We start from the raw sequence: 26817 nt of genomic DNA, 5'->3' as shown, positions 1-26817 counted from the left end.
AAGACTGTTGAACGGGTAACCAAATGGTTACCCGGACTATTTGCATTGTGTTCCCCCCCCAACCCCTCTTTTACGCTGCTGCTACTCTCTGTTCATCTTATATGCATAGTCACTTTAACTATACATTCATGTACATACTACCTAAATTGGCCCGACCAACCAGTGCTCCCACACATTGGCTAACCGGGCTATCTGCATTGTGTCCCATCACCCGCCAACCCCTCTTTTTACGCTTCTGCTACTCTCTGTTCATCATATATGCATAGTCACTTTAACGATACCTACATGTACATACTACCTCAATAAGCCTGACTAACAGGTGTCTGTATATAGCCTTGCTACTCTTTTTTCAAATGTCTTTTTACTGTTGTTTTATTTCTTTACTTACCTACACACACACGCATTTCACTGTAAGGTCTACAAGGGTTGTATTCGGCGCATGTAACAAATAAACTTGATTTGATTTGAGACTGTCCTCTCTGCTAGCGGAGAGCGGTACCGGAGTGCCAAGTCTTGGTCCAAGAGGCTTCTAAAGACTCCAGAACAGCTCATCAAATTTCTACCCAGACTATTTGTAACCCCCCCCAATACGCTGCTGCTACTCTCTATTATCTATGCATACCCACTTTAATAACCCTACCTGCATGTATATAATTACCTTGACACCACCCCTGTATATAGCCCCACTATTGTTGTGGGGGGGTATTTTCTTAAAACTGCATTGTTGGTTAAGGGCTTGTAAGTAAGCATTTCACTGTAAGGTCTACATCCGTTGTATTCATCATTTCACTGTAAGGTCTACACCTGTTGTATTCGGAGCATGTGTCAAATAACGTTTGACTTATACTGTATTTTATACCATCTGTGCCACATTCACCTCTTTAGATTGTGTGCATTAGGTTGTTGGGGAATTGTTAGATATTACTGCACTGTCGGAAGAAGAAGCACAAGCATTTCGCTACACTCTCATTAACATCTGCTAACCATGTGTATGTGACCAATAACATTTGATTTAATCCTAAGGCCCGACTGTGTGTTGCATATCTCCAGCTTCACCTTGATGAGCGAGACAGACAGAGGAGAAATAGGCCAAGCGCTGACTCAAAGCTCAAAGTGACCACTGAATGTAATCAGATCAGACTCCTGGGTCTCAGATTAATGTCCCCGGTTACACAAGGTGCCATTCCAGTCTACAGACCCCATTAGAAACCTCTCATTAGAAACCCTGGGTCTCGACCCCACCCTGTGCAACTGGGTACTGGACTTCCTGACGGGCCGCCCCCAGGTGGTGAGGGTAGGCAACAACATCTCCACCCCGCTGATCCTCAACACTGGGGCCCCACAAGGGTGCGTTCTGAGCCCTCTCCTGTACTCCCTGTTCACCCATGACTGCGTGGCCACGCACGCCTCCAACTCAATCATCAAGTTTGCGGACGACACAACAGTGGTAGGCTTGATTACCAACAACGACGAGACGGCCTACAGGGAGGAGGTGAGGGCCCTCGGCGTGTGGTGTCAGGAAAATAACCTCACACTCAACGTCAACAAAACTAAGGAGATGATTGTGGACTTCGGGAAACAGCAGAGGGAACACCCCCCTATCCACATCGATGGAACAGTAGTGGAGAGGGTAGTAAGTTTTAAGTTCCTCGGCATACACATCACAGACAAACTGAATTGGTCCACTCACACAGACAGCATCGTGAAGAAGGCGCAGCAGCGCCTCTTCAACCTCAGGAGGCTGAAGAAATTTGGCTTGTCACCAAAAGTACTCACAAACTTCTACAGATGCACAATCGAGAGCATCCTGGCGGGCTGTATCACCGCCTGGCACGGCAACTGCTCCGCCCACAACCGTAAGGCTCTCCAGAGGGTAGTGAGGTCTGCACAACGCATCACCGGGGGCAAACTAACTGCCCTCCAGGACACCTACACCACCCGATGTTACAGGAAGGCCATAAAGATCATCAAGGACAACAACCACCCGAGCCACTGCCTGTTCACCCCGCTATCATCCAGAAGGTGAGGTCAGTACAGGTGCATCAAAGCTGGGACCGAGAGACTGAAAAACAGCTTCTATCTCAAGGCCATCAGACTGTTAAACAGCAACCACTAACACTGAGTGGCCGCTGCCAACACACTGACTCAACTCCAGCCACTTTAATAATGGGAATTGATGGGAAATGATGTAAAATATATCACTAGCCACTTTAAACAATGCTACCTAATATAATGTTTACATACCCTACATTATTCATCTCATATGTATACGTATATACTGTACTCTATATCATCTACTGCATCCTTATGTAATCACATGTATCACTAGCCACTTTAACTATGCCACTTTGTTTACATACTCATCTCATATGTATATACTGTACTCGATACCATCTACTGTATCTTGCCTATGCTGCTCTGTACCATCACTCATTCATATATCTCTATGTACATATTCTTATCCCCTTACACTGTGCATAAGACAGTAGTTTTGGAATTGTTAGTTAGATTACTTGTTGGTTATTACTGCATTGTCGGAACTAGAAGCACAAGCATTTCGCTACACTCGCATTAACATCTGCTAACCATGTGTATGTGACAAATAAATTTGATTTGATACTCACTATGCTAAGGGAACCCAAACCCAGCAAGAGAAGATGAGCCTTTTAAGGACTACGGCTATCAAATGATTCAATAACTTATGAAACCCCAGGAAGCTTATGTAAATGAGAGGGGAGGAAGGCTGTAAAGAGGCGTGAGCGTATAAGAGCAGTTGTGGAATGTAGGAAGTGATCATTTAAAGAGAGTGCAAGAGTAATGTTCGAGAGGAGTCATAAAAAAGAGAAAGAGAGGGTGGAGTGGTGAGAGGAAGAACGAGAGGTGTAGAGAAGGAGTGAATCACAGTACTATATTTAGGGAGCTACTTTGTACTACGAAAGTGAATGATTGAGATGGAACAATGTCCCACTGTGTGGGGTAATAGTTGTTCTTACGAGAGGGAGAGTGTGAAGTGGAAGCGCTGGCGGAGTCCCTTGAAGGTGAGGAAGGACTGCAGGGGGAAGTTCCTGGTGGTCATCTCACAGTAGGGCTTTTCATAACCGCCAGATGGGCACTCACACTTGAACCCCCCCACCAGCAGGTTCACACAGGTGCCCCCATTCTTACACACAGCTGGGCCGCAGCGCCCGGAGCGGGACGATAGCTCACACCGCTTGCCTGGAGGAAGAAAGAGGGGTAGAGAGAGAGAGAGGGGGAAGGGAAAGAGAGACCAGTCAGAATTACAACTATCAAGGTGACAAATTTCAGTGCCAGCCCTGGACAGCCTGTGGGTAAAAAAATAAAGAAATTGGTCCTCCCTTCCAGTTCAACTTCACTAGTGTCTATTCTCACCAGACTACTGCTGCGGTTTAACATGGGTCAAGACAAGATGCATTATGCCTCCAGCACTTACCACGAGCCTTCTCCGAAAGGGAGGGAATGTGTGAGGGAGGGAGGCAAAGACGGTGAGAAGAGGTCAAAGGACGCAGCAAGGAAGAGACAGATTTCAGACAGTGAACAGGACAAAAAGAGAGAAAGTCGGACAGAGAGAGAGAGACAGAGTGCTATGGCAATGGGGAACTGTTAGTAAGCCTTCATGCATCATGTCAGCGCACTGCTTACAACTTCTATTGGTTTCCAGTCTCCGGATGAGAAGCTGCGGTTGCTATGGCGAGAATGCACGCCTCCTTGCAAGAGTTGGAATGTGTGTCAGAGGCACTCGGCAGTGCAGAACACTTCCACTGTGTGTAGAGTTACTGTACTGTTCACACCACACAGAAAAAGACAACATCTCTATAGACTACACATACACAGGGCTTGTGTTGTACATCCTACAGCCAATCACAGGATTCTCAGTCTAAGACAATTAAGGGAACCCTTTGTTTTACTACTGTTGTAGGGTGTATTCATTCATTCACCCAACTGCAAGGTCATTGTGGTCATTATGGATTAAGCTTTGATAAGATGTGGATGTTATCCTATGATGCATTGCCATGACAGTATTGTACCGTGGTGTGCTACACAGGAAGAAGAACAGTCACTTTACCCTGGCGAACTATGACAATTTGATGTTTCCTTGTTGATGGCGCTTGGGGACACTTGGCTACCGCTAGTAGAAAACACGCTAACTGCATGAGTGGGAAAAAACTAACTGCATGAGTCGTGAGGAAATTAATCAGTGACTCGCCTCAGGCAAAAAGTTACTTCTGTCTCTTTAAACAAATCAGGGGAAGAGGGGACATTAGTCAGGGCTTGATGTGGTCAAGCATTGCTGCAGTCAACGCTGGGCTACTGTAGGAAACGGGCCGCTGGGATAGTCTTCAACTTCCTCTAAAGTCAGCTTGGGCTCTACAGTGGCCTCATTTTCACTGAGGAGGCTTCAAAGTTAAATGTGATGTATTCTTCTTTATACAGTTACAATCATATGCAGATCAAAAATTACGTATTTTTTATGGTAGAAAAATCTAACACTCAGAAAGGAGAAATAGTAGCATTCTGTTTACATCAAAATGCCTACCAGCTCAGCTACACACATTAACTGTACTGGCTATACCCCATGTAAGTACCTATCCAGAAACTGTACAGAAGACAGTAAGAGACATTATAGTGAGCATCCGGTCTCCACCCTGCAGTCACCTGAGCCTGTTCTGTTGTCTATACGGTAACCTGGGAATAAACAGGGCCAATGTTTTTCTGTCAGGCATCCCTCTGGGACGCCCTCCCACAACAGGTGGAGGGTTCTGGAACAACAGCTCTCGGTTGCTAGGTGAGCTGGGCCATGTGAGGAGCTTGCAAATCCATTTTTTGGGAAGCATTTACTACCCCTGCCCTCTCCAACTCTCTGTTTACTGCAAATATGAATCATTAAGGTTGTCAAAATGGGACCAGTTTTAGGCAGGAGACACACCACACACTTTAAACTACTCAAGCATGGTAAATATCAATGAGAGAAAGTGTACCATTTTGTGGCAATCCAATAGATATAAAACCGGCAATTCAAAATCTCTGAAAGCATTATACTGTGGAGAACTTGACAAAATGTACCCATAAAATCATGTGGCACTTTGAAATACAAGCATTTCCAAAAGCAAAGTAGGTTTGTTGGATTTCTCTTCAGATTTTACCATATATTAACATGTAATGTTTTCATGAGGGACTAGAAAGGGTAACCTTATTAAACCAATTACAACACACGAATGCCACACACACACGCCTCGTCTCCAACCACCATATCAAATATCAAAGGCACTCAGATTATTATTATTTTTTAAAAAAGGGTTCTGTTCTCTTCAGCAGAGGTGAGACAGAGGTGCTTATCAAACACAACAACAGCCAATGAATCACACAATAGATAAGAGTCACCAGAAGAATAGGCACACACAGAAACCTTTAAGTCTCAGCCCATAGCTGGCATCATCTCCACTAATCTTTATTTAATCTAATGTGGTGATAACAGAGACAATGACTACCATGACTAATTCATATGATCCTTAGATTAGTGTAATTGTTCAGCTGTGTCTTTTAAAACAATGGTGTGTGAAGAAACAGGGGGATTAAATGTTGGGCTGTAACTAACTCCTGCTGCTGAGACCCCTTTACAGATCTAAAATGGAAACGGGCGTTTCTGTGCTGCTAGGTAACTGAAACGCATGGTCTCTTCTCCTAAGTGAAACAGAGTGGTAGACAGTCCTCAGATGGGCAGTTTCTCCCTAAGGACGTGAAGGCATACAAGAGTTAAGATAACTCAATGCTGGGACGACAACACTACATGCTCCTGGCACTATCGACAGGGCTTACTCAACACAACACCAACCCACCAATCATACTGACAGTTTGCTGGAAGAATACACTTCATTTATTCAGTTGCAGATAACCTGGTGTGACTACCATGTAAATCAGGTAGGGGTGATGGTATATAAAACATTTTTCTATATCCCATCCACTGATTCCAGTCACTAGTAGTGAAGGTGAAAGAGTGGCATAATTGTGATCCCACCCTGCCAAACACACTGTAGCATGGGCCAGGTGCAGTGGTGGAAAAAGTACCCAATTATCATACTTTAGTAAAAGTAAAGATACCTTAATAGAAAATGACTCAAGTAAAAGTGAATGTCACCCAGTATATACTACTTGAGTAAAAGTCTAAAAGTATTTGTTTTTAAATATACTTAAGTATCAAAAGTAAATGTAATTGCTTAAATGTAATTGCTAAAATATACTTGTATCAAAAGTAGCCAGGGGAACGCTCCAACACTCAGACATCTTTACAAACAAATAATTTGTGTTTAGTGAGTCCGCCAGATCAGAGGCAGTAGGGAGGACCAGGGATGTTCTTTTGAGAAGTGCATGAATTGTACAATTTTCCTGTCCTGCTAAGCATATAAGTACTTTAGGGTGTCAGAGGAAAATGTATGGAGTAAAAATGACATTTTCTTTAGGAATGTAATGAAGCAAGCAGTATATAAAATATAAATGGTACAGATACCCCAAAACACTGAAGTAGTACTTTACGCCACCTGCCAGGCGATGAACCTGGACCAGATGACAGGCTTACACAAAACAACACTGCTGCTTTTTAGAACTAGCTAGACCAGAGGTGAGTAAAACCGAGACTGTAGGAGCGTTATATGAATAACAGTATCTAATATCTCACAAAACACAATCCTATGATCTGCCAAATTCAAATTCAGTTGGTGTAATATTGGAGGCTTTCCATGAGGCATTCCTACGACATGCTTTGATTTTTAAAATTGATTGATACAACATCAAACACTGAAATATAAAGCTTTCAGCAGTTGTGTGCTATAGGCTACTGATAGAACTAACCACAACATAAAGAAATGCTTGATTAGATCAAAGTAAAAGTCTGCAGCAGCAACAACCATGTTGTACTGGGGCCTCCTTTCATATATGGGGCAGAGTGTGTGTAGAAATATGCTACAGCGCAGTATACTGTAGTGAGATTGGAGCTGAGGAGATGGTATATAAAGCATGTTAAAGGTAAGAGCTAAAAGTAGGTTGTTGTATGCGAGTATTCTCAGTCCATTTGTCCTGTACCAGACTGAGTCAGCCAGGCTTAATCATTCGCTCAGTCCTTCCCAATATGAGTGAAATTGATGGCTGCTCTGCTCTGTTATTTTTTCTCGCTTTCCATCATACTGCCATCTGGCAACGCCCACGGGCCCCTGTAGTTCCACACCACACACAAGCATGGGAACACAGACACACATACATACACGAGCGCACACACAGCAATTACCTACCCACCCACATGGAGTAGGCAATTCAGCACCCACACACCCACACACACACACTCATAGAGTAGCCAATTGACCCCCCACACCCATACACAGTGGCTCTCAGCACAGTAGGAGAGTGTCAAATCCAACAGTCAGTCATGTTGAACAACAGGAGCTGTAGATTGCATCCAGGACAACCCCATCAACCCAGCCTAGTCTTGGATAGATCTGGAGAGGAGAGATTGACTGCTCTCTCAGAGGCTTTGTTTGAGCAAATATTAGAGCAAGGCAAAAGTTGATGATTTATGAATCACGCTAACACAGGCATACTGCATGTCTCGATCATATTACTACTCTGATTACCCAGCAGGTAGGCACGCCCAGTGGATGAAGTTGAAATGAGCTAGCCCGCTCAACACGGTACAGACCCTGATCTAAGTGAGATTGATGAGGATCACTCTGCTGAGTTGACATGGCTCACACACACCATCATCCTCCACAGTTCAGCTCTCACACACCCACAGCAGTATGGACCATGTGAAAGAGTGGTCCTCAACCTGAACCTCAGTGACACCCACTCACTATTAGAACAACATATTATGTTCTCCCACACAATCGGAATGTGTCCAATGGAAGTGGCAGAAACACATTGGGCTCCCGAGTGGCGCGGCAGTCTAAGGCACTGCATCTCAGTGCTAGGCGTTACTACAGACCCTGGTTCAATTCCAGGCTGTATCACAATCGGCCGTGATTGGGAGTCCCATAGGGCGGCGCACAATTGGCCCAGCGTCATCCGGGTTAGGGTTTGGCCGTCATTGTAAATAAGAAAGTTCTTAACTGACTTGCCTAGTTAAATAAAGGTTAAATAAAAAATAAATACATTGATTTAGCATAATATAGAAGATACCCTTAAGTGTCTAATCCACTGAAGAGACCATAAGAGACTACCACTATAATTGATCACCATTGTAATCGGTGCCGGTGGCCCATTTAATTAGCTGCATACACCTGGAGGGAATTCCAAAGTCAATATGATATCCTAAAACATAGGCAGCAGATCCTGAAAGGGGCATTCTATCTGTGAAATAAATTGGAGTGGAGACTGCAGGGTTAATTGAGGGTATCATATCTAGAGATGATAATATATAGAGATCATTGCATTTCAAAATGTGGTGGTGGTGGATACGAGTCCCTCACTGTATTGCTGCAGAGAATATCTGAAACAAACAAAAAACACCCTCTACCTAGCTAGCTAACCTTAACCAGAAACACAGATCTACAAAAACGCAATATTATCATAGTGATTTGTAAAAAATAAGGTTAAACAAGGTCTGGTCTGGCCAAGATTTGAACCACACAAGAGGGTATGGTTTTAAACTGTATATGCTGTTTATGAAATGGAGACAACCCAATGGTCTAGTAAAAGTGACAACAATTATGTACATGTAAGATCAACCCTTTAAAAACTGAATCCATCTTTCTAGAAAGGAGCGAGAATCCAACCACATTTCATGATTTTATCCAACTAGAACAGCAGTTAACTTCAAAGAACATATTATATGTCACATAGGGAGAGAGCAGGGCTTGGGTGAAATCAAATTAACTCATACAACTCCATAACCATCTGATAAAGCAGAGGGCAAAAACTCTGGTAATCACTCATATTAGCATATTTCCATTCCCTTCTCATTCTCCCCATCCACTCTTAGTTTGTCTACTTCTCTCACCTTCAGCAGAGAGAAACCAGATCGTCTTTGATATTTTCCTGATATGCATAATATTTGGAGCAGTGTGCACATCTTTCCTTCCTAAATCTGCTTTAAGTGGAAAAAGAAGACCCATTTGAGATTGAGGCTGAGATAATATCTTCAAAAAATTGAAAATTGTAAAAGTTCATCCTTTGCACCAATCCTCACAGCCCGTCTCTACAGCGTATTCTTTGTTACACTTTTCAATTCCAGGTATTTTTTACCAGGGGGCATTATTAAGACAAGGCGGCGCACTCTCTTTCTCCCTCTCCATCTGTAGCCATACATAATTCAGCACTTCCTTCCATTATTCCTCCCAGAGATACTCTGCTGCTGACCGGCCAAATTACTATTGTTTTCCCCCTCTCAGACACACTCATCCCTGTAATGCTACAAGCTCAACAGGACCTCAGGCCAAGAGAGGCCCCAGGAAGGCAATACCAAAGATACCTGTAACTAACCAAAGATATATCGTCAGCATCTTTTCCAATGGGAGCAAATTAAGCATAATGGGCAGAAAAGCAAGGTGGTGGGCAGAGCCAAGGACGACCTAGCGAGATCCTATTGCCGTGTTTTGTCATATTTTCATTAGGGAACACCTTCTCTGTGAAGTGCGCAGTAACTCAATTCGCCCTTGCACTCGGAACAACGCAATTTTTTGAAACTTTGGTTAAGTCTACAATTCTTAGTGCACCCTGTTCATAGCAGATTCTAGTTTGGGAACAGAAAACTGTAATGAGATTGAATGTTTAAATCGATACTGAAAATTTGCAGAATGTCAGCCAAATTTCATCTAGATCCATCATCTCCCACCATATTTGCTTCAGATTTATATATCCTGTGAAACATCTTGTTCCATCTGTGACAATACCACACTCTGGTGCACCATGATGGACCTGGCCTGTCTTCAAAGCACTCATATTGTAAGACCCTGATGTTAGCTCAACAAAAACAGAACGTGTCGTTGATCCAGACTTCCTCCTACACATACTTCCTTTATACCCGTTCATAATCTTTCATTGATCCCTGCTGGATTGAGATGTATGGTATGGTCTTTACTCACACACAGACTGCACTTTTCATTCTCTCCAACAGTGGGGAAGGGTAGGAAGTATGAACAGTTAACATGTCAGGGTCAATATATAGACCTGAGGGTAGGATGACATGAGTGAATGATGATGTATATACATCCATAGAATTTCCCATGGGACATTAGATATGAAAATGAACTTTATGACCATGTGACAAGAATGATGTCGTTGCATATTGTCATTGTTGTGTCTATGACCGGAATGAGGCTATTCACTATAAATACAGGAGATGCACATACGTTCAACATTTTTCAAGTGGTTTTCTATGTGAAATGTACATTTGTTCATTTATTTATTTGAATCCGCATTAGCTTTTGCAAAAGCAACAGCTACTCTACCTGGGGTCCACAAAAAACATGGCAAGTACTAAAATCACTGATACACAAGGACAGTTACACAAATTCAAAATACAACAATATAACAAAAAAATTATACAAACAACGTAACTAAAAAAATTGTGTTACATTGCACTTGTGTGTTTCCCCTCACAGTCCCTGCCATTCCATGAGTTGTCGTTGAATCTGTTTTTAAAAGGTCATTTTTCTGTTTGCTTGAGTAATTAGAGATGGAAGGGGGTTCCATGCGATCATGGCTCTGTATAAAACTGCGTTGCTGTGAATTCATTTTGGACCCCTGGTGGCATGTGTTGTGGGGTATGTAATGTGTCTGAGCTGAATGTTATTTGATTATGCAGACAATCTGTAATTTGTTACAGTAATATTTCTCATAAAAACTAGACGAGAAGCAGTTACTCTCTCGTCAACCCTCAACCAGGAAAGACCGGCATGCATGCTGTTGATGTTAGTTCTGTATGTGCAGTTAAGGACAAGGCGTGCTGCTCTGTACTGAACCAGCTGCAGCTTTGCTTGGTCTTTCTTTGCTGCACTTGACCATATTACCAGACAGTAATCAAAATGGGACAAGACCAGGCCTGAACAACTAGTACAGTTGATTTTTGTGTTTTATAAGAAACGTACCCCATCTTCACAACAACTTTGTCAATATGACTTTACCATGATAATTAACCATCCAATGTTATACCTAGGAGTTCAGCTTGCTCAACTTACTCAATGGTCACACCATTTATGTACAACTCTAATTGAGGTTTAGGTCTTAGAGAACGTTTTGAGCCAAATACAATGCTTTTAGATGTATTTAAGGACAGTTTATATCTACGAAGTGAAATTTCTTAATCTGTTATGAAACATCAAATCCAGAGAGGTCACTCACCAGTATAGTCATTGAGGCACTCGCAGGTGTAGCCTCCCTCTCTGCTGCGACACAGGCCGTGGGCTCCGCAGGGTTTGGAGTAGCACAGGTCGATCTCTGTCTCACAGTAGTCTCCTGTGAAGCCCATGGGGCAACGGCATCGCAGCCCGGAGATGGGGTGGATGGGCCGGAACAGGATGGTGTCGGACGCCACAAAGGGTGCCAGGCTGTCGAACTTCAACACAGACACACACTTCATGTAGTTCTCACAGGGCTCTCTCAGGCAGATGTTGTCATCGAAGGGCAGCACCTGCTGGGAAGAGATATGGGCCAGCAGGCTGCGGTTCAGGTACAGCCTCTCTTGAAGCTCCTCAGACCCAAAGAACTCTGCCCCGCCACTGGCCCCTGATGCCCCTCTGCCCACCCTGTCGCGCCCCCCTCCTCCCCCGGGCGGGTCCTCCCTGTGCGAGGGCACAGCAACAGACAGGCTGACGTTGAGGATGCGGGCGCTGACGTCCGTGTCATCCTGGATGTTGAACACCACCACGTCCTCGCGGTCAGCTGATAGCACGCGGGCCACGCCCTCCAGGAACTGGGCCAATAGCAGGGACAGGAAGTGCTCCTGGGAAGTGTTGGCCAATCGCAGTGTGATGCTGTTGGAGAGCATCTCGTCTGTGATGATGGTGACCTGGAGCAGACACTGGGCCGACACAGAGTGGATCCCATCTGACAGGAGAGAAAGAGGAGAGGAGGACAGTATTAATAATACAGAACCTGGATTTATATCACAAACAGTAGAGGTTTTTCTCTGGATATATAAGGGGCTTAGATGGTGGGAGTGGCAGGAGGCTTGGCAATCAATACGACTGGGTTCAATCCGGGTAAGACATTTTAGAGGCCCCCCATCTTGGCAGCAGAGAGAACTTAGTAGTTTTCAAGAATGTTTCCTGCAATTCTACACATTTTGCCATGGCTAATGCAATGTTCTTATGCTCAAACATTTTGACAAAATCAACAAGGGTCCCAATTTTTCAATTCTCCCGAACTGTTTAGCTTTTATTTTGGTGATTGTTATATTATTATATATTTTTTTTTAAATGGAAAGTACATAGAAGAGCTAATACACCTGGTTTATACTGAAAGCATTTTTCCATCCCCAAAATGTATAATAATAAACCATTTTTAAACTCAGTTTGGACCTTTTTTGCATGTATTCACAACACAGATATCCATCTCCCTGCATCCAAAGGGTTAATAAAATAAGGCTATTCAGTTGTCTGTATAATGAGCTATACACATCTAAAATGTCCTTTCCCCTTCACATACAAGGACAGCTCATCCTTCTCTAGCCTTTACTACTGTTGTTTGAAACGCCATCCTATCAATTCCTTCCCACGGCCTTGCATTACAAATACATCTCAGCCCACAATTATCCAATACCTTATATACGTCAAACCCTATTGAGTGATTCCTTTAGTAAGCTGATTTGCAGAACTCATTCCAGTTACTGTAAACCACATTGACAACACAGAGGAAAACATCTTAAAGAAAATATCATCTTGAGGACTGCACAGTGAGTGAAATAATGAGAAAAAAAACCCGGACAGGCTCATCATCAGAAATAACAGGAAACAAAAAGTGGAGTAACAAGTAAATCATGTTGCTAACAAGCAGAAAAGACCCATCAATAGGAAGCCATTCCAATTTTAAAGGATCCTCTCATCAAGAGAACTTACACAACATCAGTGCTAGCATTGAAAAAAGACATGGGTTGAACCTGAACCATATCACACATAACCTAGGTCTCCATTAAAAATAGATGCCTTCAGGTTGCAAATGTATTCAAAGAGCAGAAATACATAATGTATTCTGTTGTTCAGAACTCCCTGATAGTAGCGGTACGTGGATACAGTCATCGGGAAAGCCACGGAAAGAAAGGCCATATTACAACCTGTGTTATGATAATTGCATTGTTTGTTCTATAACCTGTTAGTTCATATGCCTTGACATCACAAGTACAAATCCCTATCTCCATCCATGGCTAACTTAGGAAAAGGACGATTTTAGATAGCTAGCCATCGGAGGACAACGACACGAGATGCAACAATTAAAGTTTTCCGTCAATGACATTTGGCTTCTGATGTAATTGGTGTGAAGCCAAATACAAAATGGGCTTCCCTTTTTTTTGGCGTGCCAGGACCCTTCACAGCTGAGCTTACTCAGTTAAGCTCAACGTTGATGGGCTATTATTTTATTTTTTTAAATTATCAAGTGAAGATAAATGATCGCTGGCTTCTCTTGCATTCAATGCTACGGGCAGCAACAATGTCATACTTTTTGTGACCAGAGATGAGATAGATGGGCTACACACACAGACAAAAGCGGGGCTGTTTCATTCGCTCGGATGCTTTCTCCGGTGAGATACATTCAGTCTCTTGCGAATTGAAGGACATTTATGAAACACAGAGAGATGAAAGAAATGTTTGTCTCTTGGTCCATTTTTTAGGGAAACCTGGCTTCCTTGGCATCTGTGAATACATGCCTCTGCTCCTGACAAGTCAACATGATCCCAGTTCAGGAATCATACGTTAGACAATCACAGCCCTCTCCAACATCATCCAACCATCTCTTCTCACCAACTCAAATAGACTCTGTGGTTGAGGCATTTGTAAGGATTTGTAGGTATACAATACATTTATACAATATATTACTGGTGTTATTGATGTTCTCTGTTACAGTATCATCCAGTCTCCTGTCTCCGTCTGTCTGGATCTTTGTGAAAATCAATAGATAAAATTGTCCAAAAAAGATCTGAAACCAATCCTATTCTTGACTCTGTTATACATTGTATCTACAGCGTTGTGTGTTTAAGGTCACCAAAGAGAGAGAGAGGGTTTATTTGTAGCAGTGTTTGCTAGTCTGTTGCCTGAAGGGCAAACATAAAACACGCCTAATCAAATCAAACCTGTCGTGAAAACAAGCCCCAGCCTCTTCCTCCTCTTCCCTTTCCACTGTAATCAATAGTCTCTTTGTCTGGGGGCTCTGGATGTGGGCCAGAGAACAGAACAGAACCCCTCAGCTGAGCTTTGGTGGAGGAGAGAACCCAACCAACCACACAAACAGGCAGCAACACTGTGGAAGCTACCGGATCCCAGGCTGGCACAGGGCATGTTTAAACACCCAGCGCCAAAATGAGAGAGAAAGTGGGAAGAGAGTAGAGAAGCAGAGAGAAAGGAAGACTGAGCAGCATGTCTTGACACTGCTTTAATCCTTCTGCTGCCACTCCCGCACTGGAACACTTCAGGCCCTGAGCAGAGTGAACAGAGCTGGAGGGAGGACTGGGAAGGGGCACTCCTCTCTCAGACACACATATCTGTGTTGTCTGTGCACACAGAAAGGTATTCACACAAACAAATTGGTGAGGAGAACGTGTCAGAGGGACATTAAAAATGGAAAACAGTCAGATGCTTTGGGAAAGAGGGGCAAAGCGAGATTCAATTTAACATTTAATCTAGTGAGATGAAAGTAGTGTATCGGTGCCTTTCCCACACAGGCTTAGCTGTGTACATTGGCACGCCTTGTATCAATCATGAAATGGTAACTGCACAGTAAAAAAGTTGTCTAAGAAAGCTTATACCACATCCTATCCTTCAAGTCAACGTAGTGACGAGTGGCACCAGTGCCATCTTTATCATGACAGCACTGAGCTCATCACAATTCAGCAAACTCATCCTTAAACGTGGCAATTCACATCTTGCTTTCACTTTTTAATCGTTGTTGACATTTGCATGCTGAATCATATGTTACATGTCAGTCAGAAGACCTTCAGCAGCTTTGATAAGTTGCATAATTGAAAAAGAATGTAATATTTGAATTATGTCACATAATTGGCCTATTTAAGTATATACAGTTGAAGTCGGACGTTTACATACACCTCAGCCAAATACATTTAAACAATTCCTAATATTTAATCTGAGTTAAAATTCCCTGTCTTAGGTCAGTTAGGATCACCACTTTATTTTAAGAATGTGATATGTCAGAAAAACAGGCTAATGATGTCTTGAGATGTTGCTTCAATATACATATAATTTTCCTCCCTCATGATGCCATCTATTTTGTGAAGTGCACCAGTCCCTCCTGCAGCAAAGAACCCCAACAATTTGATGCTGCCACCCCCGTGATTCACGGTCGGGATGGTGTTCTTCGGCTTGCAAGTCTCCCCATTTTTCCTCCAAACATAACGATGGTCATTACGGCCAAACAGTTCTATTTTTGTGTCTTCAGACCAGAGGACATTTTTTTGTCCCCATGTGCAATTGCAAACCAGTCTGGCTTTTTTATGGAGGTTTTGGAGCAGTGGCTTCTTCCTTGCTGAGCGGCCTATCAGGTTGTGTCGATATAGGACTCGTTTTACTGTGGATATAGATACTTTTGTACCTGTTTCCTCCAGCATCTCCACAAGGTCCTTTGCTGTTGTTCTGGGATTGATTTACACTTTTCACACCAAAGTACGTTCATCTCTAGGAGACAGAATGTGTCTCCTTCCTGAGCGGTATAGCGGCTGCGTGGTACCATGGTGTTTATACTTGCGTACTACTGTTTGTACAGATGAACGTGGTACTTTCAGGCATTTGGAAATTGCTCCCAATGATGAACCAGACTTGTGGAGGTGTACAATTTTTTTCTGAGGTCTTGGCTGATTTTCCCATGATGTCAAGCAAAGAGGCACTGAGTTTGAAGGTAGGCCTTGAAAAACATCCACAGGTACACCTCCAATTGACTCAAATTATGTCAATTAGCCTATCAGAAGCTTCTAATGCCATGACATAATTTTCTGGAATTTTCCAAGGCACAGTCAACTTAGTGTATGTAAACGTCTGACCCACTGGAATTGTGATAGTGAATTATAAGTTAAATAATCTGTCTGGAAAAAACTGTTGGAAAAATGACTTGTGTCGTGTACAAAGTAGATGATTGAAAAGACTTGCCCAAACTATAATTTGGTGTTAAGAAATTTGTGGAGTGGTTGAAAAACAAGTTTTAAATGACTCCAACCTAAGTGTATGTAAACTTTCGACTTCAACTATGCCTAGTTGCCTATAAATACTCCTTCAGAATTCACCACGATAATATAAAGCAAGATAATAGCGTATCACTTATTTTCAAGCCTGGCATTTTAGGATTCCTTTTTTCTTTGCCCATCATCACAGGCAGTCATGTAGCCACTGATCCCCAAATGGAGCAAGAGCCAGAAAAAAGGAAAACAAAACACATGGAATTGAGAAGCTTAAAGTTTAGGCTACGTATCAGGAGCAGACATTCCCTTAATTATGTTCTCTGCCATGTGGCATTCTTGGCTTGGGCAGAGGTCCATGACAGACAAAGAGACTTGGAAACAGTATGCGAGGAGAATCTGCTCTTTAATAGAAACCAGACCGTCTTTCAAAAAGGGGTGCCTCTGTAGAGAAGGAAGCTCTGCTTTAGGAATGGGGCTTGTTGCTGGGAAAAGGGGGTGGGGGGGACAGAAGGGATGGTGAAGGGACAAGGTGCCAGCTCTGGAGTGTGACAGCCCTGCCAGCCCTATGGCTGACCCCCCCATGGCCTCTGTGTGCCAGGAATGCTCTCAGCAGAGAAGTGGCGCCAGGGAGAGATTAAACACACACTGAGCCTGTATGAGCGCCAGGCCACCACAGTGTGTGTGTGTGTGTGTGTGTATATATATATTTATGACAAGATTAAGACAAAGCGTCATCGGTAACACAGCCCGCCAGACTCTAAATACAGTATAGTAAACTCTTCAGGGATCAAGCTATTCAGATAATGTTGCTGTAAATCTAGATCCCATTTATCATTTGATTATGTCAGAGTGTGAAATCCTTTTCTAATACTGTCCCTATTCAGTTCGGATCCCAAACTATTATACATAACATACACATGACTTTATGTGATTGTTAACACACACCCTGACCTATATCAACCCTGGGAGAAGCTCTAAATCTGATAGCCTGAGGGTGGGACAATAGAGGACCTCTCCACTTTATGGGAGATGTAGGCCATACACGCCCAAAAATGCTAACCTCCACTGTTATTGTAATTGTGAGAGGTTAGCATGTCTTGGGGGTATGATATTTGTGTGTCCAATTTACTCACTCATCATAATTTATAATTCATTCAGGATTATCTGTAATCATGATAGCATCCACATTCATGTAGTGTGTTTAGAAACATATTCTATTCTTATTTTCAATAAAAGTGACTCCAAAATGACACAATACATTATTTAACATTAATTTGTATTGGGCACAACAGAGAGCTGGAGTACAGAGTCAAAAACTAAAATTGTTCACCGTCCCAATACTTTTGGAGTGCACTGTACATCTGTTTTAACTTCTGTTGGAATATGTCATGTATAAAAAGAGACTGCTCTGCAGAAAACATCCAGTCCCAAATCTAAATCTCTAGTCATTATTTTCTACTGTTGACGTGCTTGCTACTGCAAACTTACAGTGTGTGTGTGTGTGTGTGGGGGGGGGTTACACATACAGCAGAGAAAGTTCTCAGGCTGGGGCCTTTGGGAGGCAGATAGACAACTTTCATTGTCTAAAATATTAATAGAATCCTGTTTCTAACCATCCGGTAAATGTTTAATGGCATAGATTCAGCTCCCTTTGGTGCATTACTAAAGAAATGTCACCTCAACACAATGAAAAGGCTAGAAAGGATTGGATGACTTCCACCATCTATAGCCAACACCGTGATAAAATTACAGTTTGGGTCAGTTGAACCTAGCCTGGGTGCCAGCCTGTTAGGCAGCAAGTAGGCAGTCACCAAACAAGCCTGGCTCGCATGACAATTCAAAAAAAGTATATTGAAAATGTGCAAAGAATTGAAATGATTTGTAGAATTTGATTGAGGTGACGCTCAACGTAGCTACAAATGTTGACAGTTGATGTTTCCTGGGTGAAATTGAGTTACAGTAAGGGGCAGAAGCAGAGAGAGCTTGAGATAAATACCAGAGAAAACTGAAGAGAGAAAAAAGGGAGAGCTTGAGATAAATACCAGAGAAAACTGAAGAGAGAAAAAAGGGAGAGCTTGAGATACATACCAGAGAAAACTGAAGAGAGAAAAAAGGGAGAGATAGGGACAAGAGGAGAGGTAGAGACTGAGAAAGAGAGATGGAGAAGAGAGGACTAGAGAGGGAGACAACAGAGGAGCTCTTGAAGGAGTGTGCCCGGCCTAATTCGAGCACAGTGCTCTACGTCACCGGTGCCCAAAAAATGCCAGCCGAGTCACAGTTGATCAGGATCATGTGGGCAGTCACCACAACACTGAGGACAGAGATGTCCCCTATGGCGCGTCCATCCCTCCACCCTATCCATTTCTTTCTAAAAAACCCAGACACATTGGGATAAATGTTTACGTATATGTACATTATATGTCAGTCCAAAGATGGAAACAAGACAGCAACTGTTGTTAGCCTCCAGCTACTGTAGGGGTCATACACTTAGCATAAAAGACAACCACATCAGTACCATTAATCTTCATTGCTATACATCTTATATTAATAGCACCTTTTAACCTGGTCTCAAAACAGTTATACATCACACTGCTGTCATTACATACAGTAGGAATGTGCGAGTGTAAGCCAGGCATTACATTGCATGTGCTGATCTAGGGCAGAGTGGGGGCTGTGTCAAGCAGCAGATGTGTGTTCCAGTAGACGAGTACCATGGCAGAGCAGAAGGTACCTCAGGGTTAGTGGGTAATGAGGTTGAGCAGAGCCACTTCCCAGAATCTTGGTTATTTCAACACCAGCAGATAGAGTATGTGCAGCACGTTCAGTGCCAACTGACTACATCAAAGCCACGGTCCCATTTCCAAGTTCAATAGAGAGCAAGGTCATAAATTAGTAATCTGCTCTGAGAGAAAAAAGGCTACAGATATCTTCGCACCCTCTAAAAATCGCAATCGCCAAGCTGTTCAATAAGCTATTGCGTTTCTGTTACGGTTGCTAGTTTATATCAACGTAGGAACATCAAAATTCCCCGATGGAACTCGTAATTGTACAGTTTGAATAAGGGGCGTGCCGTGTGAACTCTTGCACAGATCATCATTTGAGGCAATTTGTGTAACCCTCATTTCTGACGCTTCATGTTTACCAAGTGCTGACCAACCATTAAACAACAAAGTCTTTCAAACTTTTTTAACAAATCAAAAACTGAAAAATTGGGCGTGCAAAATTATTCAGCCCCTTTACTTTCAGTGCAGCAAACTCTCTCCAGAAGTTCAGTGAGGATCTCTGAATGATCCAATGTTGACCTAAATGACTAATGATGATAAATACAATCCACCTGTGTGTAATCAAGTCTCCGTATAAATGCACCTGCACTGTGATAGTCTCAGAGGTCCGTTAAAAGTGCAGAGAGCATCATGAAGAACAAGGAACACACCAGGCAGGTCCGAGATACTGTTGTGAAGAAGTTTAAAGCCGGATTTGGATACAAAAAGTATAAAAGTGAGTTATACATGGCGGAGGCTCAATCAAGCTAGTCATCTTGAGTTCTTTCTTATGTCATTCTCGTTGGCACCAAAAGTATTTTTTTTAAGGGATAGAATGCAGTCGGACCATCAGATAATAATTGGCATATACATTGCTCTTACTGAATTTCCACGTGGCGAGTATACTGAACATTTAATCAAAGCCTATGGGATGATAAAAACAAGTTACCTAGGACAGAGGAATTTATAACTGAACTTTTTCCCGACATAACATGGGTACAGAAAATCCCCTTATTGTATAGGACACTATTAAAATGTGCCTTTAGAGGCATGCAATTCAGTGCTCATCTCTAAAACAAAAACTATTTCAGTCAAGAGTCCATACTAACAAAGGAATAGAAGGTCTAACAGAACAGATAGATAGCAATACAAATTGTACCATATAGGCTCAGAATAAGTTAGAGGAAAAACAAATAGAAATGAAGGAACCTATTCAAGAAAGATCAAGTGTAATATATTATAAAAATAAACCAAACTGGATGGAATATTGGGAAAAATGCACCCAAATATTTTTTACATCTTCAACATGACAGAGTCACCCATGATTCACCAAATTATATTTTGAAAAAGGAAGCAAAGTACTTTAAGCATATGTTTTTGTTTCAGTCTCCTCCATCTCCTCTAACCAAAGCTAATTGTATGAATTTATTTTCAATTAATAATGTCAAATTAACAGCCGTACAGAAAGACTCATGTGAAGGCGAAATTACAGAGGAGGAACTTCCTGATGCAATAAAAGCCTTTAAGTCCTGGAAAACTCGAGGGCTAGATGGCATAACAGATGAGGTATACCAAACCTTTTTTGATATACTCAGAGGGTTAGGGTTAACCACTCCTATGTAAATAGTAGATTATCACACACTCAACAAGGTGACCCGATTTCATTATTTCGGAAACAGGACACAAGTGGGAAATATAAAGATCCAGTCCATAAAAAAATTGGAGGCCCCTTACACATGTGTTGCGAGGCAAAAATTCTAGCAAAATTTATAGCGCGTAGAATTCCAAATGTATTGTCAGACATTATTCATTCTAAATTAGAAAGATTAATTACATGGACGATTCATTGGAGATAATATAAGTCAACTACTGGAAACAATAGAACAATATAAAAAATCTGGGAAACCAGGACTGTTATTCATATCCTTATGTACATATTCTTTATCCCCTTACACTGTGTATGACAGTAGTTTTTTTTTGAATTGTTAGTTAGATTACTTGCTCGTTATTACTGCATTGTCGGAACTAGAAGCACAAGCATTTCGCTACACTCGCATTAACATCTGCTAACCATGTGTATGTGACAAATAAAATTTGATTTGATTTGATTCATAGCAGACCTTAAACACTTTTGATAAAGTACAACTGGAGTTTATATATAACTACCTGGAACAATCCAATGGAAATGTGGAAGACCCATTTGCGACCAAGCTTTAACTTCTTGACTGATGTGAGATGTTGCTTCAATATATCCACATAATTTTCCTTGCTCATGATGCCATCTATTTTGTGAAGTTAACCAGTCCATCCTGCAGCAAAGCCCCCCCACAACATGATGCTGCCAACCCCAAGCTTCACGGTTGGAATGGTGTTCTTCGGCTTGCAAGCCTCCCCATTTTTCCTCTAAACATAACGGTAGTCATTATGGCCAAACAGTTCTATTTTTGTGTCTTCAGACCAGAGGACATTTCTCCAAAAAGTACAATCTTTGTCCCCATGTGCAATTGCAAACTATAGTCTGGCTTTTGTATGGCGGTTTTGGAGCAGTGACTTCTTCCTTGCTGAGCGGCCTATCAGGTTATGTCAATTTTGGACTCGATTTACTGTGAATATAGATACTTTTGTAACTCTTTCCTCCAGCATCTTCACAAGGTCCTTTGCTGTTGTTCTGGGACTGATTTGCCCTTTTCGCACCAAAGTACGCTCATCTCTAGGAGACAGAGCGAGTCTCCTTCCTGAGCGGTATGACGGCTACATGGTCCCATGGTGTTTATACTTGTGTACTATTGTTTGTACAGATGAACGTGGTACCTTCAGGCATTTGGACATTTCTCCCAAGGATGAACCAGACTTGTGGAGGTCTACAATTGTTTTTCTGAGGTCTTGGCGGATTTCTTTTGATTTTCCCATGACGTCAAGCAAAGAGGCACTGAGTTTGAAGGTAGGCCTTGAAATACATCCACAAGTACACCTCCAATTGACTCAAATTATGTCAATTAGCCTATCAGAAGCTTCTAAAGGCATGACATCATTTTCTGGAATTTTCCAAGCTGTTTAACGGCACAGTCAACTTAGTGTATGTAAACTTCTGACCCACTGGAATTGTGAATTATAAGTGAATTATAAGTGAAATAATCTGTCTGTAAACAATTGTTGGAAAAATGACTTGTGTCATGCACAAAGTAGATGTCCTAACCGACTTGCCAAACTATAGTTTGTTAACAAGAAATGTGTGAAGCGGTTGAAAAATGAGTTTTAATGACTCCAACCTAAGTGTATTGTAACTTCCAAATTCAACTGTAGGACTGGTGGAGTTGTCACACACGCAGCAAACAAAAACATATGGAAATGTCTGCTCTACCCAAAATTACAACCAACTAATTGGACCATCACCGCAAGAATGGAAAGTGGAAGGGGGAAAAAGTAAGGAACTTGTCTGTCGGCCCTGCATTAAAGACCATAATTGGTTAAAGAAAATTGTGATAAATAAAAAGTATACCCGTTTCATTTAAGGACCAAAAAATGTACAGCCGTGCCATATAGATGACAAAATAGTTGGGAAGATATTTGACGTACCGATTCCATGGCACATGGTTTATAAACTGATATGCAAAACGACGCCGGATTCAAAACTTAGAATATTTAAATTATACAAAATTCTTGCAACCAATAGAAAGTTATTTACTTTTCACTGTATATATCAACGATGTCGCTAATGCTGTGGGTGATTCGCTGATCCACCTCTACGCATGCGACACCATTCTGTATACATCTGGTCCTTCTTTGGACACTGTTAACAAACCTCCAAACGAGCTTCAATGCCATACAACACTCCTTCCGTGGCCTCCAACTGCTCTTAAACGCTAGTAAAACCAAATGCATGCTTTTCAACCGTTCGCTGCCCACACCCGCCCGACCAACTAGCATCACTACTCTGGACGGTTCTGACCTAGAATATGTGGACAACTACAAATACCTAGGTGTCTGGCTAGACTGTAAACTTACCTTCCAGACTCATATTAAAAACATCTCCAATCCAAAAGCAAACAAAGCCTCCTTCACTCACAGCGCCAAACTTACCCTAGTAAAACTGACTATCCTACCAATCCTCGACTTTGGTGATGTCATCTACAAAATAGCTTCCAATACTCTAGTCAGCAAACTGGATACAGTCTATTACAGTGCCATCCGTTTTGCTACCAACACCCCTTATACCACCCGACATGTATGCTCTTGTCGGCTGGACCTCGCTATAGATTCGTCGCCACACCCACTGGCTCCAGGTCACCCACAAGTCTATGCTAGGTAAAGCTCCGCCTTATCTCAGCTCACTGGTCACGATAACAACACCAACCCGTAGCACGTCCTCCAGCAAGTATATCTCACTGGTCATCCCCAAAGCCAACACCTAATTTGGCCGCCTTTCCTTCCAGTTCTCTGCTGCCAGTGACTGGAACGAATTGCAAAAATCGCTGAAGCTGGAGACATATTTCCCTCACTAACTTTAAACATCAGCTATCTGAGCAGCTAACCGATCGCTGCAGCTGTACATAGTCCATCTGTAAATAGCCCACCCAATCTACCTACCTCATCCATAGTTTTTATGAACTTTTCTGCTCTTTTGCACACCAGTATCTCTACTTGCACAACGTCATCTGCTCATCTATCACTCCAGTGTTATTCTGCTAAATTGTAATTACTTGACTACTATGGCCTATTTATTGCCTAACCTCCTCACGCCATTTGCACACACTGTATATAGACTTTTTTCCCTATTGTGTTATTGACTGTATGCTTGTTTATTCCATGTGTAACTCTGTGTTGTTGTTTGTGTCGCACTGCTTTGCTTTATCTTGGCCAGGGCGCAGTTGTAAATGAGAACTTGTTCTGAACTAACTTACCTGGTTAAATAAAAGGTGAAATAAAAATAAATACATTTCAAAATGTATATGGTGGATACAACCTTCCCAGCTCTGCAGATTTTGCTGCGAAGAGACAGAATCATTAGATAATTTGTTTGGTACTGTCCATATGTAGCTTGTTTTTGGTCACAGCTCCAGGAACCCTGCAGATAGCACTACTGGGTGATCTGAAAAGTCATAGTCAAATCGATCAATAATAATAATACAAAATAAATACTTCAATTTACTATCTGTAGAAACAATGAGAGTAGAAAGGTTCAGAACTTTTGTGAAACATCACAGCACAGTTGAAAAATATATGCAAAATAGAAATCCAATATGGATGGTGTCAGGAGATAGATGGGAAGGGTTGAATGGAGCTGAAGGTTGGGACTGGATGGTGTTAGGAGATAGATGGGAGGGGTTGAATGGAGCTGAAGGTTGGGACTAGTAACAAGATAACTCATGTAAAACATACTGTGCCGTAAAACGTATAGGTTCAGAACCTTAGTGAAAGAGCACAGTTTGAAAAGATATGTCAAAAAGAAATCAAACCGGATGGACATCAGAAATAGATGGGAGAGGTTGAGGGTAGAGGAAAAACAGGAGTAAAAGCAAACTAAATAGAACTATTGTAAAACAGACTGTGTCTATAAAATGTATATAATATGTATAAGCTGGAAATACAGGCCTAGGCGTTGTTGTTCACTAGTTTACTCCAATTAGGGGAGGGGTGGTAGGGTTAGAAAGTAATAAAGGAAAACTTATTTTTTTATGTACAAAAACAATACTAAATCACAGGTACACTCGCAATGGCTGCATGGTAATGCAATCATTTCCATGGTAACGTAAAATGTTCATTAAAATGTCAACTGATTTTTGTAACGTCAGTTGAGTTGAATCACCAAATCACAGCACATATTTAAGTGATAATGCCCGATAAACTGGTGTTTGGAGGATATATTGGCAGGGGTGTTAGGCCTGAGACGAAGTCTGAGACGAAACCGTGCCAATATATCCTCCAAACGACGGCATTATAACTTTTATACAATGGGTTACCAACATATTGAAATAATGATTTACATATTTTCATTAAAAACTTTATTTTGATTAATTTATTTATTTATTCTGACTCCAGACCCCGACATATTCATTACTATGGTACAGCTGGGGGTGGATTTTGAATATTGAAACGTTGCAAATGTCAAAGAGATAGACAGCAAGGTGTATACAAATATCTGCTGTTGAAAACTAAATGTTAGACAAATGTGAAATAATGTCTAGATGCTTTTTATAATGGCGATCAACTTTATAAATAGCATGGGTGGGCTGATGGAACAGAGTAAATAGTCATTTTAACATCATAGATTTAGCCGGCGGTAAATTGTGGAAAAGACACCGGCTGGAATACGCTTTTAACAAAATCAGCATTCAGGATTAGACCCACCCGTTGTATAATGAGAGATACACTTACTGCTTTTACTTGCTACTTCCTGCTCCTCGCAATGGCAGCCAGTCTACCCAATGTCATTATTATTGACTTGAATGGGGACGCCCGTTCTATTCATTCTACTTCTATGCAGTCAGAAGCAGAGGAGAGTCAAAACAAAATGTTACTTTTTTGATATTGAAACTTTTATTAAGGTGACGCAGTCATTTGGCTGTCCAATAACGTCATCCAAAATTCAATGACAGTCACAGCCCTAGACATAGCTGACCTAGGACCACTGTGGTAATACATTCATTATAGAGGGACTTTTGCACTTGGATGACCCTGGATAATTTATTACAGTTATTAAAGCTTCCTCAGGCTTGGGATTGTGGTAGTCATGGAACAGATTTGTTCTGCCAGCACCTTGACAGGATTATATGGCCCTGCTTCCAGTGGCCATTCATTACAGTCAAGTGAAATCAAAAGAGAGACCTACCTTTACAAAAAGATGTGTCAGTGCACAGCCACATCAAAGTGGAGGCATGCCATAGTCCATAAGGTTGAGTCTGTATGAAGTAGGCTACCTTTGAATTATCCACATGGATATGAAATTGTGTAAAAGACAGACTGGAACATTCAACATAAAATAAAGATTGGTTTGTAAACACAAGGTGAAAATTGACAATTTAATGGGAGTATTTTGAAGCCTGGCCGGGGTTGCCTAGGGTTTCATGGGAACTAAATTCAGTTCTCTTCCACCTGAACAGAGCACTGACATACAGGACCAGAGAGCTCTCAGCAGGAAAGCAGGCCTAATCCACTGCTACAAGCCAATCAGCAAGCAGGGATCACAGTCCAATCAGAATTCCATCAAAGGAGTGGGGAAGTCAGTCCTCTGGAGACATTAGTGGGTTCACCTGGGTTAAAGATTTGGGGAGGAGCAGCCGAGCAGGAGTTTACCACATGCTGCTATTGTAGACGGGGCATTTTAGCAGGGTAGGAGTTGGGAGGTTTAAATCTCTGACTGTGGGAGTAGTAAAACCAGCAAGAGAGCCATTTGTTAGATCATGCTAATCAGTGGGTTAGGTCGCTCATTAAATCCGCCGAGCATGCTCGCTTAGTGATGTTCTTTTAATTAAAAAGCTGAAATTTGAAATCCTGGCGATCAAAAGGAAAAAGCGGCTCTTGAGAACATATTAAAACGTCATTGGGGAATGTGCTGGATGAATTAACCAGGGCTGAAACATGAAACAGGCTGCAGTCGCTGCCTGCCAGCCTACATGGTGGTTAGTTAGTTAGTTGGGGGTGGGGGTTGCAACTTGGGGAGGGATGGAGCGAGGGAGGGGGAATACTTGATGCTTTGCTCCAGTCACTCCTCTC

The 26817-nt window shown here is 42.0% G+C and overlaps 1 protein-coding gene across 5 annotated transcripts in view; it reads right to left on the bottom strand.

Moving 5' to 3' along the window:
* The window catches only part of LOC112217911 (cadherin EGF LAG seven-pass G-type receptor 2-like), an 86028-nt gene that overhangs the window by 41377 nt on the left and 17834 nt on the right, over positions 1-26817 (bottom strand). For all 5 annotated transcript variants that reach the window (XR_006078743.1, XM_042296609.1, XM_042296611.1 and 2 more), the window contains exons 2-3: positions 11347-12051; positions 2994-3216 (exon numbers count right to left, since the gene is read on the bottom strand). Coding sequence is in view for 4 of the 5 variants with exons in the window: in XM_042296609.1 (XP_042152543.1) it covers positions 2994-3216; positions 11347-12051 (928 nt within the window). In the remaining variant the exon portion in view is untranslated. The remainder of the gene's footprint in view (positions 1-2993; positions 3217-11346; positions 12052-26817) is intronic.

The sequence above is a fragment of the Oncorhynchus tshawytscha genome, linkage group LG02, assembly GCF_018296145.1.
Source record: "Oncorhynchus tshawytscha isolate Ot180627B linkage group LG02, Otsh_v2.0, whole genome shotgun sequence".
NCBI classification, from domain to species: Eukaryota; Metazoa; Chordata; class Actinopteri; order Salmoniformes; family Salmonidae; genus Oncorhynchus; species Oncorhynchus tshawytscha.
The sequence above is the reverse complement of the archived record's forward strand: the minus strand, read 5'-3'. Positions and strand labels throughout refer to the sequence as shown.